Below are 12,781 nucleotides of genomic sequence, written 5' to 3'. Positions count from 1 at the left end.
ACACCAGTGCTCTGCTTTCATCAGCTTCTGAAGGGAAATGAACAATCGAGGTTCACCCTGTTTGCCCGTCTTCAAAGTCTGCTCCCGAGTCAGAAATACAAGGACATGAGGGTTTACTTTTTCTGAATTTGTTGTGATCTGTAAATATGTGAAAGTTGGTTCAAAATGTACCTGTATGAGGCTCCATCTTCCTGCACAAAGTGATTTCTAGTGGCACAGGGAACAGAACTCAAAAGCACAAAGGGTTGGGGTCACATGCCTTGTTACTGCCTTTAATCTTTCCTTGCCTTTTTGCATCACTGCCTAGCTCCGTGTTTTGATTGAAGAACACAGTACAAGTGTAGTTTGTCTGGTCCATGGAAACAGCAAGCATTCCTAATGAGCTGGAATAATGACAAACCCCAGCAGCTTCACTGTTTTGTGTGAACACCTGAAATATCTTGTGAATTAGACATCTGGAGGCATTAGCAGGTGCTGGATGCTTTTCCCTCTAGCTACATGGTTTTTTTCATTAAAAAAACCTGTAAGACACCTAGGCTTTTTTCAAGTGCAAAATAGGGTCGAAAAAAATGGATCATTAATATTGAGGGAAATGCTTCCTTGATGGTATGAAATTTATGCTCTATTAATTAAAATATTCTGTAATTGTGCTAAGCTTTTTGAAAAGTAGGGAGTCTTAATTGTTAACAGACTAGAGTGACCTAATTAAATTGATTTTTCAGGTGGAGGAAGCTGAGAGGAAGTTAATCAATAAAATGGTACCTCAAGCACCAGTGTACTGATGTGCTCAGTTAAAATGATTTGATTTATTGTATTAGTGGAATAATGCATTCAAAATCCTGTACAGGTAGTGTCACACGTGGCATCTGCTTCAGTGAGGTCCAGTAGAGACTTAAAGATTATCACAGTGGGTGCTGCAGCTGTACAAATAATAATAATTTAGTTGTAATTATTCTTTTCGGTAATTCCAGCAACTTCTCTGAAATAAAAGTACTTAAAAGTACTGTTGGTCCTCATGCTTTTTATGCTGACAGTGACCCTTGAATATTTTGTGAAGGTCGTGGCTGACTGGGTCAAAATTTGAAAATGGATTCTCCTTTAGATAGTCTTCTAAGATCTTGTTTGGATATCCCAAAAGGCGATTTAGAGGGGGACAAAAAAAAGGAAATGTTTTTCCCCTCTCTAAAGACAAAATAACTACAAGTTCTCAGCAGTGTCTCCAGGGAATGTAGAAATCTGAGAGTGGATGGAGAGCTGTGGGGGGACAGGTGTTCACCTCTTTCTAACTCCTCTGTTCTGCTCTTCTCTTTGCAATGGGCTCCATTCCTGGGCACGCTGCAGTTGGTGCAGGTGGGAGTGCAGCAGGATTGTCCCTAGGGGGAACAGCCTGCCCTAGACCGTGGCATATGGTGAGGAAAGCAGGACTCTGTCTCCCCCTGCTGAGTCATACCCTCAAAAGGAAGGTCACAGGGTTTAGTTTTCACTCAGCTAATTAACTTCTGCCACTAATCAAATAGCAATTAGTAGATTGAATGCTTAATTAACATTTTATAATTAAGAAATGAAATTCTCATAATGAAGTATATTGTCGTGAAAGGTATCTCGTTCTTACTTCTCTTCATTATGTATCTGGCTGCCAGTTTGCTCTGATATAATCAGTGGTGGGAGAGGTAGTTAGTAGCACATTAATTAAACTCTTGGTCTAACTTATAAGTGGATTTTAAATTAAAAATCTTCCCAACTTGCATTTGAGAGTAAATTATCAACTTGTACTTAGGCTACACTGACCTGATATAATGGCTGTTTTATTAATCTCCTCTCAGTAAACTAGGCTGCAGTTTTAGGATGCACTTCATTTCTTGCACACTGGATTTTTAGCACAGCAGTTTGCATGTCCATATTCAAGCATTGTGCTTTTTTCCTTTGTGTTGCTTGACATCATAACTGAGTTCCAAAATAAAGGAAAAAATTGCTTTTCCATTTCAATATAAATCTGCTGACTTCCCTTTGGCTTCAGAGCCTTGTTGTTATTTAGAGATGTTGATAAACTTCAGCCCAGACTTGTCCATGTGGAAACTGCTTCTGATAAAGATGTTTTCCTGTCTAGGATGAAGTGGCAAAGTTGACAGATAAATGTCTTAACAATGCAATCGAGAGCCCAATGGTAGCAGCCAAGTGGCTTCCAGCAGATCTCAAAAGCAATATCCTGAAGGCCCAGGCAGAAGCAGGGCACAAGGTAAATACTCGACTGAGCAGAGCTGGGATGCTCTCAAATGTTTCATTTCTCTTCAATTGCCTGGTGTTGGAAAAGGTGCCTTGCAGATAAGGGTGTTCCAAGAGCCTTGTCCAAGGCAGAGTCAAGGGCTTCTCACAGTAATAATGGTTCTGTACTGGAATGGTTGCCCAAGGAGGAATTTCTGTCCTTGATGATTCTCAGCAGGTAACAGGACAAGACCTTATGCAAGCCCTGGTTTGAGAGGTCACTGAGACAGGTAACCTCCAGGGGTTGCCTTCTAATCAAGTCACTAAGACTGGGCTTTTTGCATGTTGTAGTAAATTCCTTAGCAAATTACAGTATTTTATTTGGTTTTGTTGGTGAACTATTTTTATTTCTGCACTGAAATTGTCATGGAATTGATGTTCTAAGTCCCTGAGCTGTAGATGAACAGCACTTTTTTGTGCTGGGATAGAGACGCTCGACTCTACTGTGAATCTCAGAACTGACACAAGATGCAAACAGGTATCAGAAATGTCTGTCTCTGTTCATTTCTTCTTCTCAGGTTGGAAAAGATGACAGCATGACAGGTGTCAAGAATTCCAATATTCAGGAGGCTGCTGCCAGGTAGTGAATAGATTTGTAAGAAACATGTGATTTAGTTACCTCACTACAGAACTGAGAATCTGCAGTTTAGTGTGGTCTGCCAGTGGCTCAGTCAGCATTGCATTTTACCTTGCATAGGGTACCCCAACCTCGTGAGTGTGAAGTGGTTTTGAGAAGAAAACCAGAATTATAACTGCTAAGTTTTATTATATACAGGATAATACAGATGCTCTTTATTCTCCCATACCTGATAACCATTGTTACAACAGCAATTTCAATCACTAATTATTTCTGAAATGTGAACAGCTTCAGTGTGGGGAGAGGGGATGGGTCTGTTCACAGTAGGTGTTTTCCAGTGGAGGAAAAAAAATTGTATACAAATTCCTGCAGTGACAATTTCCTGAGAATTACTAAATATGAAATGATTGCAGGTCCAGTGGGACTATAGGCATTGAAAAATGTAAAAGGTTACCACATGTAACTTCTTGACCATTTGTGATGATGCAGAGGGTGATACTGTAAATAAAATGTACAAATAAAATCTACATTAGCAGTCCCAAAACTTAGTTGTAACAAGTGATTCATAAAGAGCTTTCCATGGAAGGTTGTACCTGTTTTCTCTTTTTGTTTTTTGTTGGTTTGTGCCAGGAACCTTATCCTGTCAGGCAAATCACAGAGCAGCCCCCCAGCAACCAGTCCGGTATTTCAAGATCCAAGAGAGCTGCTGAGAGCAATCCCTGCTTCAAACACCTTTGTTCCGTAAGTGACTCAGGAGAAACGTGGTTCTGGGGTGAGGGGACCACGTGCAGGGGATGATGAAAGGCCTGAAAAGATGAGGAACAGTTGCTGAGCATTTAGGCTACATCTCAGCAGGTTTAGGGATGCATTTTTAATTACCGTTGCAGCAGTTAATCAGTGGGCCAGGCCTCGGGGTGAGTATCCTCGCAGGCAGTATGGGAATCTCTCTCATCTTCTGAAAGGACTGAGATTCCTGACATCCTGCTGCCCCTGGCTCTTAAGAGGAAGATAGGAGGATGACAGAAAAGGCTTCAGGCAAATTAGACACAGGGGCTGAAGAAACTCCTTTGAGATAGAGGACATGGATACCGTTGGGTCTATGCACAGCTGTAGCTGGAACTGTGGGAGAGAGCAGTAACCTGTGGAGGCAGTTGGAAGGCATTTACATTAACATACAACACCAGTCTTCTGTCTGCCTCCCTTGATCTGGTGTCAAGGTTTTGAGCTGTCTGGGAAGCAGCACTGTTCCATGCTATCCAGGCAGAGTGCTAATGAGGATGTTTTCCCCTTTCAGTAATACCTTGAATGAGGACAATGCTGACTCTAACCATGAGGACCTGCTAATTCCAGCTAATCTGGCTCCAGCTGAGGAGGCTGCTGTTTCAAAGGTATCACCACCTGCCAGCCTGGAAGGTTTCTGTCACATTCTGAGCTCTGATGCCTCCAGGCAAGCCCAGCAGACCTTGCTGCATGCCTCTCATAGCTCTGTGAATGCCAGAGAGTGCTGTCTGAAGCAGGCAGGGACACTGCACAGATCTTTGCAAAGGCCATTTCTTCGTGTCCTTTCCAGTTCATGACATAGCTCTTATTTTTCTAAACTGGTTGTTTTTCTCACACTGGAGGGAGCCCCTTGCATCCCAAGGATTTCATGCTCCAGTAAGAAGGTGGTAGGGATGAAATTCTGACATAGGCAGTTCCCATTAAAAGAACCACAGAAGGAAAAGTTTAAATTTAGATGTTCATTTGTTATATTCTAGTTACCTTAACGTATTTTTTAACTGGACTCCATGAGGAGCACAATTTCAGGGATTAAAATTTCTTTTATCCCTCTCTAGAAGAAAAGCAGAGTCCAATAGCATTGGACCTGTGCTGCCTTTACTTGGGCAGACTGACAGGTTGTTCTGGATGACCAAAACATCCTGCCCTGTAGCTGTTTGGCCTCTAAACCAGTATTACATAGTTGATCCCACTGAATAATCATAAATTTCACTGAATTCAAACACCCCACTCCAGACCTTGCTGAGCTTTCAAACGGTGCATACCCCACCCCACGCAGAGGGGACAGTTTCACTGCTTGCTTACAGTAGCAATCAGGTTGTTTCCAGTACATTAATGAGAATAAGGGAAATCAAAAGGCTATTTTAAAAGATCAAATGGAAAGACGTGAAAAAATAAGCCTGATAAAAAGTAGTGTTCATTAAAGATACTGGTCTGTAACTCAGGAAGCCACTAGAGTGTTCAGTAGACCTGTGTGGTTGCTACTGGGAATTCAATTCAAAACTGATTTATTCCATAGAGCACTCCAGATGACCAGGACGTTTCCTTAACATCACTGACAGAGAATCTAATTGACTTTACAGAAGCCACAGCTCGGGTAAATGTATTTCAAACCCAGACTTTTTCCTTTGCACATAACAGTGATTTTTACTCATGGACTCTTCTCTGGCTTTAGTGTCTGTCTGCCAGGCTTGGATCTGCAGCAGTGGAAAAAAGTGATGGACAGGGATCACTGCTCACATGGCCCCCACCTGCAGGGTGGCTGCTGTGGGGATGTAGATGTGACAGCTTTGCAGGGGAAGTGAAGGAGCCTGCAGAGTGAACCTGTGTGTGTGCCACAGGAAGCTCTAGTAATGTTTTGCTAGAGCTGCAAGTGCCAGCCTGCTTCTCACACTTAATAAGGGATACATAAGGGTTCAGAAATACATGATTCAGAAATTATGTTTTGAAGATGTATGTACATGAGTATATGTCTGTGTATATATAGATATACACACAAATACTTGAATAGTAAACTTGTAATACTAATCAAGCCTTTTATATAGATAAAAAGAAATCTCTTGTAAATTATGCTGGCAAAAATTAGTTATATTGTATGCACCAAGAGAAAGGGGGAAGAAGGAGGACTTTCAAACTCTTCACTGTAGTGTTCTCTGGATTAAGAATGTCCACAAAGCACTAAAAGATGATGGATTCTTTCCTTTGGAAGGGAGCACTGAGTTGAAACTGCACCCAGTGAGTGTCTGGCTCTCTGTGTGCTCAGTGGGTGCCAGCTAATCACTAACGTGATTCAAAGGCTAACAAGGGGCAAATATCTGAGACTGGTTTGGGGAAGGTGTTGTTATGGGAGATATGCTATTTTGACGTTTCTTAACTGCTTTCAACCTTTTAATTGAGTTTTTGTTTGCTTTTTGTAGGTGTCTTCTCAGCCCATTGTAACACCGAGGTGGATAGTGCCAGTGAGTTACTTAACCATTTCTTAAAGAAAAAAGCGAAAGCTTTTGTCATGATTAAGAAACAGGAGTTCAAGTTAAATAATAAAATACAGTAATTTTTTATAGTTTGATCTGGTACATTAATTTATAGACCTTCAAAAACAAAGCAAACTAATTCAGCTAGAGTAAATCAGACAACATACCCTGTTAATAATTAAACTTAATTTCTGCTGTATTGTACTGCAGGTAAATGCTATAAAATTTCTTACAGAATTTGTATTAGTAAAGCCCAATCTGAAGTTTAATGAATCCTATTTTTGCCATTTATATGTAAATCATATTGAAAAGTTAGCTTGTCTTGTCCTGGCTGGTGTTTTGAGTTTCTTATCTCGTTCTTCCCCATTCAGACCGGACTGGTTTCCAACGGGCCTTTGGGAAATAACGTTGCCTTATCTTTGAAGGCAGTGAAAAGCAGCACAGAGACCCTGATGTCCTCAGCTGGGCTGACACCATCCCAGCAGGCACCTGAAGTGAGGTGAGCTCCCTCCACAGGTCTGTGTGGGCACTCTTACTGCTTCCACTGACATAGTTACAGTGGCCATTTAGACACAATGCCTTGTTTTGCTGTGCTGATAAACTGTAGCTCTGTCTCAGTTTATAGCATTTCAAGTATGACAAATAAATGGATGTGTGTATGTTATAATTTCAATTCAGTTTCTTTCCTTATCTGCTCAGATGTTCTAATGATAGACTGAAGTTATGGTACTGAAGAATTTTCTGAGAAATGTCTTTACAGTGTTTCAGTACCTGCCAGAGGATTGGTGGGAGGGGGGAGATGCCCCCCCAGTTAATTCCAAGCTATAAGAGTGTCAGAAAACCCAACTGGTAGAAGCCTTTTCCCTTGCTATTCCATTCTGCCATGCTGGCGAGGCAGAATGATGGCAGTGACAACCAGGCTTTGCAGTGACCACCTTTAAAGAATGGCAGTGGTGCTACTGCTGCATTGTTTAAATTTATTCTGTTTGCTCTGCTGCAGTTGTCCATTAGAAAAGTTTGTCTGTTGGTCTCATTAAGTTACAAGGGGAACAGCCATGAATGCTCTTTGAAGCAATACTCCTCTCTTGTAATGCATCATGGCAGACCTTTTTGGAGGAATGTATTTACAGAGCCTTATTTTTTTTTCCACCCCTTTTAGCCCAGTTACTGAGGATGCTGCAGTAAGAACAAAATGTTTACTCACCACTGAACTCTAGAAGAAGGAGTCTCTGAAACTCTCACCTTGTAAAAACTCAAATCTTCTAACATGTCTCCATGGGATCCTTCCAAAAGACTTGCTTGGGATCAAACTCGTTCTGAATGGGAGTCAGACAGCCAGCTGGTGTGCCAGGATCTAGGAAGAGACTTCTGCATTTTTCACAATAACTGGAACTGCAGCCTGAACTGGGATGTAAAACCACATGCACGTTTGATCTTCTCCTTCAGGAGAAGTGAACTGTCGCACTGGCACTAGTTCTGAACTGAGGAAAAGAAAGCAGCTGTGTCCTGCTCGTGCTGGTTGATGGTTCCTTACCCTGAGCTGGCTCTGGTGCTGGAAGGTGTCAGAGCTGTGGGGTGTGAGCCGGGGCCCTGATGGCTGCGGGATAATGAACGTCGCAGGGATGAGGAGAACTCGCAGGGCCCCCTCGTGGCCGTGCCCTGCACAGGGCTCTCCGTGCTGGTCACTGTCCCTCCGTACAGCCAAGGACGTTTTCTTCTGTGTGATTATTCTCTCTGGTTTTCCCTCGTTGTACCAACACATACTCTCCTTTTTGGCCTTAACCCCCTTAATAATCCTTGCACACCCTGTTACAGTACCTGGAAAGCATGAGAGTCTAGTCCATCAGTGACCAGCTGTGTAGACTGGATTTGAGCTGCTACTCACTGCAGCCAGGAAAATGGAAATTACCTGCCAAACAGCTTGTAGCATTAGCAGAATACAGCAGAATACTGATGATTTCATTTTCTACATGAGTCAAATACATTTTAGACTAGAGATCTGTATGTTTTAAGAGCCAAAGTAGTGTGAGTGCAGCTTGCTTCAGGAATTGCTTATTGATTAGTATTGTTGTCTTCTAAGACTAGAAAGGAAAACAGTTTTCTTGTTTCTCTTCATGCTGTTTCTGGGTGTTATTTCCAGACACTGGGCTTAAGGAATACTTAGCAGGTATTTTTGCAGCCTGAGGATAGAACTAGATCAGTTTTTAACACCACTTTGAATCCTATTCCAAGTGTCATCTAATAGTTGTATGTGGAACAAATAACAGAAAGACTAGGGTGAAAATAGGAAAAAAGGATTAAAAATTCCTGTAAGCAATTCACTTCTTTGTAGAAGGAAGGTAAGAGCACACACTGCAGAGTGTGAAGGCATTTGGGTGCCCAGGTGAAGTTAGGGGTACAGTGCATACAGTTCAGAGATCATTTGAGCTCTGGGCAGCAGTATCATCACATGGACCCTGATGATGTAGCCTGTGAAAAAAGTAATGCAGAGTCACAGGGAGGAGAAACAAAGATGATGAATCCCACATCTGACAGGGAAGCACAGATGAAACAACTGTGATCTTTTTTTCTGAGGAAGAAGTTTGAACCTGTGACTGAGGTTGGAGGGCATTTTCTGAATAGTGCTGCTGTTTGTAGATACTTACATGCATGTGGTTCTTAGAAACAAACTTAAATGTGAAAATTGGTTCTGGATCCTGTATTCACAATTTCATTTCTGCCCACTGGCTGTGTGCACATGTCTCAGTGTAAATAAGGGTTTGGACCAAACCACTATGGGTTGTGCAAGTGAGCTGGGCCCAGTGGGGCTGCTGCATTCAGACCAAGGTGTTCATGCTGCTGTTGCTCTCGTGCTCTTCTTTGTAAGATGCTGAATGAGTGTTAAGGGAGAAGCCACGTGGATTTCATGTGGATTTTACGTGACCCACTGCCACGTCTCAAAACCCCTGAGGCCTTAACAGAGGAATGTAGGGACCAGAGAAAGCTCCTAGGACTGACATACCAGAGTGACTCTGCAGGCAGTGATTTGCAGCCATTGCCTCAAGAGCCAGGATTTCAGGATTAGTGGCAGGTGCTGCAGGTGCCTCTCCAGCCAGCACCAGGGCAGCACACGGCAGGTCCTGCTCCTGCACTGCCGGATGAGCGGAGCCACTGCCCCAGCCAGGCACAGGATTCCTGCTCCCAGCCCTTCAGCTCTGTCATTGCTACTTCCAGTTGAGTATTGGTTTTTTTTATACTTTTAAGTCTCAGCCTTACTGCTTTTTAAAATGTAGAAGATTCATGATTCGAATATCAAATGTCTCAGTCTGGATTAATAATGCAGTTGCCAGCAAAGTTCCTGCAGGAAAAGGGAAGCAATGGCTGCAACAGTCTGCTTTCTGCACAAAGCCAGGACTGTGTGTGGAAACTTGGCACTTGCTATTCATCTGTTTGCTCAGCAGCTGAGCTGGCATTCACCAGCTACATGTGTTGGGTTTGTAAATAGACAGAATGCAGTAGCATTTTCTTAGGCATGTTTGATATTTGGCTCTTCCCGTTGGGTTCAGGAGCTCTGCGAACTGTCAGCTTGAATCCCTCCCAAAACTGGAATAACAGAAGTTTACAGTTTTCCAGCACTGTGTGTTGAATACCATCCTTAGATTCCTCCCAAGCCATCACAGCAAATAACAAGTAAATAGCGTGTGGTGAGTGTGTCCCCTGAAATCTAAATGGTTCCAAATAACCAACTGTTATTTCAGCATGGTCAGGATAGCCGTGTTTGGAGGGCAATGTTGTAATTACATACATGCACACACACAGAAACTTCAAAGGGGCGAGGCTTTCCTCAGTTTTCAGAGGACTAATATTTGAAACTTCACATAAAAATGCAAACATTTCAACTGGTAAATTGGGAACTTGCAATATCTTCTAGATTTGGGGCTACAAACCCAACTCTCTCAGCAAAATCTGATACTTGGAGCAGCTATTCACTCAATTGACCTTGATGTAGCTTACTCATCTAACCAAACCATTGCTTATGTAGGGAGCCTGGCGAGACCAAGGTGACACAGGTTTGTGATCTGAACATCCTGCAGTTTGGCATCACTGTTCTGGTTTGCAGCTAGAAGTACTGTCTTACAGCATGACTGCCTAACAGGTAATGTAGCATTCCTCATCACCTGCATTTTATCAAACACAAATAGGGATAATAGTTCCTACAGTTAGTGTTATAAAGTATCAGTTAATGCCTGTGTGCTACTGAGAAAAAAGGATTTTCCTGCCATTGCTATACTATTGATTGATTTGCTATAGGGTCCAAGCTTGTTCTTAAAGTCTATTTTTTGGTATTTATTTAAAGAGATTTATAAATAAAGCTTTTGTGTGAATTTGGTGTCAGGATGTTGGCAGGTCTGCCAACCACTGAAAAGCTGTAAGAGTTGACAGGAGTGAATGAATGAATGCTAAGTAATTGCATCTGAAAGTAAAAGTGATTTTACTCCAGTCACATTCTGTGACTGGAGTAAAAGGTTTTATAGAAATCTTGGTGTTTATGATAACAGCACCCCTGCCCTTATCTCAGACTGATTAACCTGAGAGAGATGCATTTCAGTCTCACCCATTTAGGACAACCAGAGTCTGCATGTGCTGTGTGTATTTACAGGCTTAGGAAATGGGCATTAAAATGTGGGAGTTGAAGCTTTCTTACACCAGAATTAAGGGAATCTCTTCTTTAGTTCAGTGCTAATAGAGTTTAATATTAGGTAATTTATAGCACATAAATTACCTACTTACCTGTTAATCAGTCATGGTTAATGAATTAGCTTGAATGTATTTGATTTTAAACGTAAATTTTTCTCATACTTTGTGAAAGACAGACAGCTGTGTAAGATAATTTTGGACAATTTTTTGGACACAACTTTGGCAAGAAAATTTGCAGCCCTGTTAGAGCGTCTCAGGTGAACAATGCAGCTATGTGTGGGTCTCTGTACAAGCTGTTTGCAGTCCTTGCCTGCTCTCCCTTTGTCTGCACCCTGCTCCTTCCTTCTCATTTCATGAAGCAAAGACATACTCTTGGGATGAGCCTGTCCTTCACAAACAGCACTGGATGTATTTTTCACATTGTGAACATTTTCTGGTACAACCCAAATCTTCTGGTGAAGTGATAGCAGCTAGCAGCCAGCTAGCATTTAAAGCTCTGTCTGGGCACCTAGTGTTTCTGAGTTTAGGAAGCTGTAGTATCTCTATACATACATATATATATATATATATATGTAGCTGTTAGACACTGTAATGTCACAGCTTTCAAATGCAGCTGGACAATCAACTTTTCAACCAAAAGACAGACCAGTATATACTAATGGCCTTTCAGTGACACCGGGGTGACCCGGGTGTGTTTGCCCCAGGTGTTGGCAGCACAGACAGGAGTGCAGGGCCCTCCCCACAGCGCCGGCAGAGGCAGAGCTGCGGTGGCTCCGGGCAGTGCTGGCGGGGATGCTCAGCACGGCCCCTGAAGCCAGGCCGGGCTCGGTGTCACAGGCGGCTCCATGTGGCTGCTGGCCTGAGGAGCAGCCACTGCCACACCCACAGGGCCGGGAGCCACGGGATTCTCCTGCAGAATTCACCTCCTTTAGGCTGCTTGGCTTGAGCACTCTGCTCCATAAACACACACACCACCCCCACCTATATAACTGGACAAACTTATTTTTAAAGTAAATAAGAATATTTTTTTAGCTAGATTTGTTTTGTTAAAGCCGCACTAACTACTGTGTTTTTACTTTTTATATGTAAAGCTTGGCAATAGCTCTCAATGTATAATTTATTTGTTGGGTTTTTTATAAAACTAAGTGCACCCTCTTGCTTGTTTCACAACACTGGTGACATATGAACTGTCTTAGGCACTGCACTGAGATCTGTATTGAAACTGTACATGGGAACAAGTAGATCTGTAGTGCACTCAACCCAGTCTTGGAATGTTTGTACTGTAGTTTTGTCTTAAATACACCATGTCAGTGCAAAAGTCTTGCAGAGTCATCTTTGGGCCCGCTGTGTTCCATGGCACAGCACTCAGAGGTGGGTTAGCTGGGGCTTGGGACACTGGGTTGCTGCTCTAAGCTTAGCCTGTTGTCAGTTAAAGTGTAACTTAGGACAGCACCAGAGCTTGCAGGTAGATGCTAAAGAATTCAATGCCTTTTTCCCAACAGAGCTGAGAGTGTCCAGGAGGACTGTCAGGTGTGCAGTGCCAGAAGGGGAACCCGAGGTGCCCGGTGTGGTTCCAGCGCAGGCCAGTTCACCAAGCACCCTCACTCCTGTCTCCAACCAGGGACTGGGCTGTGCTCTCAAGTGCAGCAGCACTAATGATTGATTGTTTAAAGGGAACTGTTTACTCCCAAGCCCTGACTTTGGCTAAATGCTAAAGATGGTAGCAAAGGGCAACTAAACCCTTTGATCATCTTTGTTTCTCAAAAACTATTTGGAAAGTATCAAAAGGAAGAGAAATTACTCCATTGTAATGACTAAGCTCATAGGAGATAATTTCTCTTGTGGCATAATTTGTTGTTTAGGTCAAACTGTGATCCCACTGATAAATCACTGAATTGTTCTTCAAATCCACTTACAACTCAAAAAAATGAAACATTTAGGTGTTTCTGTTAGTAAAAACCTTCTTTGAATATCTGCATTTTAGAAGATAGTATTTCTGCCATTCATACATTTTAAT

The 12,781-nt window shown here is 42.4% G+C and overlaps 1 protein-coding gene across 7 annotated transcripts in view; it reads left to right on the top strand.

Moving 5' to 3' along the window:
- Positions 1-12,082, top strand: part of EPB41L5 (erythrocyte membrane protein band 4.1 like 5) — a 52,891-nt gene extending 40,809 nt beyond the window's left edge. For 5 of the 7 annotated variants that reach the window (XM_063161810.1, XM_063161807.1, XM_063161805.1 and 2 more), the window contains 8 exons: positions 2,108-2,236; positions 2,781-2,842; positions 3,470-3,580; positions 4,134-4,227; positions 5,136-5,213; positions 6,034-6,075; positions 6,459-6,586; positions 7,247-12,082. In XM_063161810.1, coding sequence (XP_063017880.1) covers positions 2,108-2,236; positions 2,781-2,842; positions 3,470-3,580; positions 4,134-4,227; positions 5,136-5,213; positions 6,034-6,075; positions 6,459-6,586; positions 7,247-7,304 — 702 coding nt within the window. In that variant the 3' untranslated portion in view covers positions 7,305-12,082. The remainder of the gene's footprint in view (positions 1-2,107; positions 2,237-2,780; positions 2,843-3,469; positions 3,581-4,133; positions 4,228-5,135; positions 5,214-6,033; positions 6,076-6,458; positions 6,587-7,246) is intronic. The other 2 variants (XM_063161811.1, XM_063161809.1) reach the window with 2 other exon arrangements.
- The last annotated feature ends 699 nt before the right edge of the window (positions 12,083-12,781 follow it).

This window comes from Melospiza melodia, chromosome 8 (genome assembly GCF_035770615.1).
Source record: "Melospiza melodia melodia isolate bMelMel2 chromosome 8, bMelMel2.pri, whole genome shotgun sequence".
In the NCBI taxonomy this organism is placed as follows: domain Eukaryota; kingdom Metazoa; phylum Chordata; class Aves; order Passeriformes; family Passerellidae; genus Melospiza; species Melospiza melodia.
The sequence above is the reverse complement of the archived record's forward strand: the minus strand, read 5'-3'. Positions and strand labels throughout refer to the sequence as shown.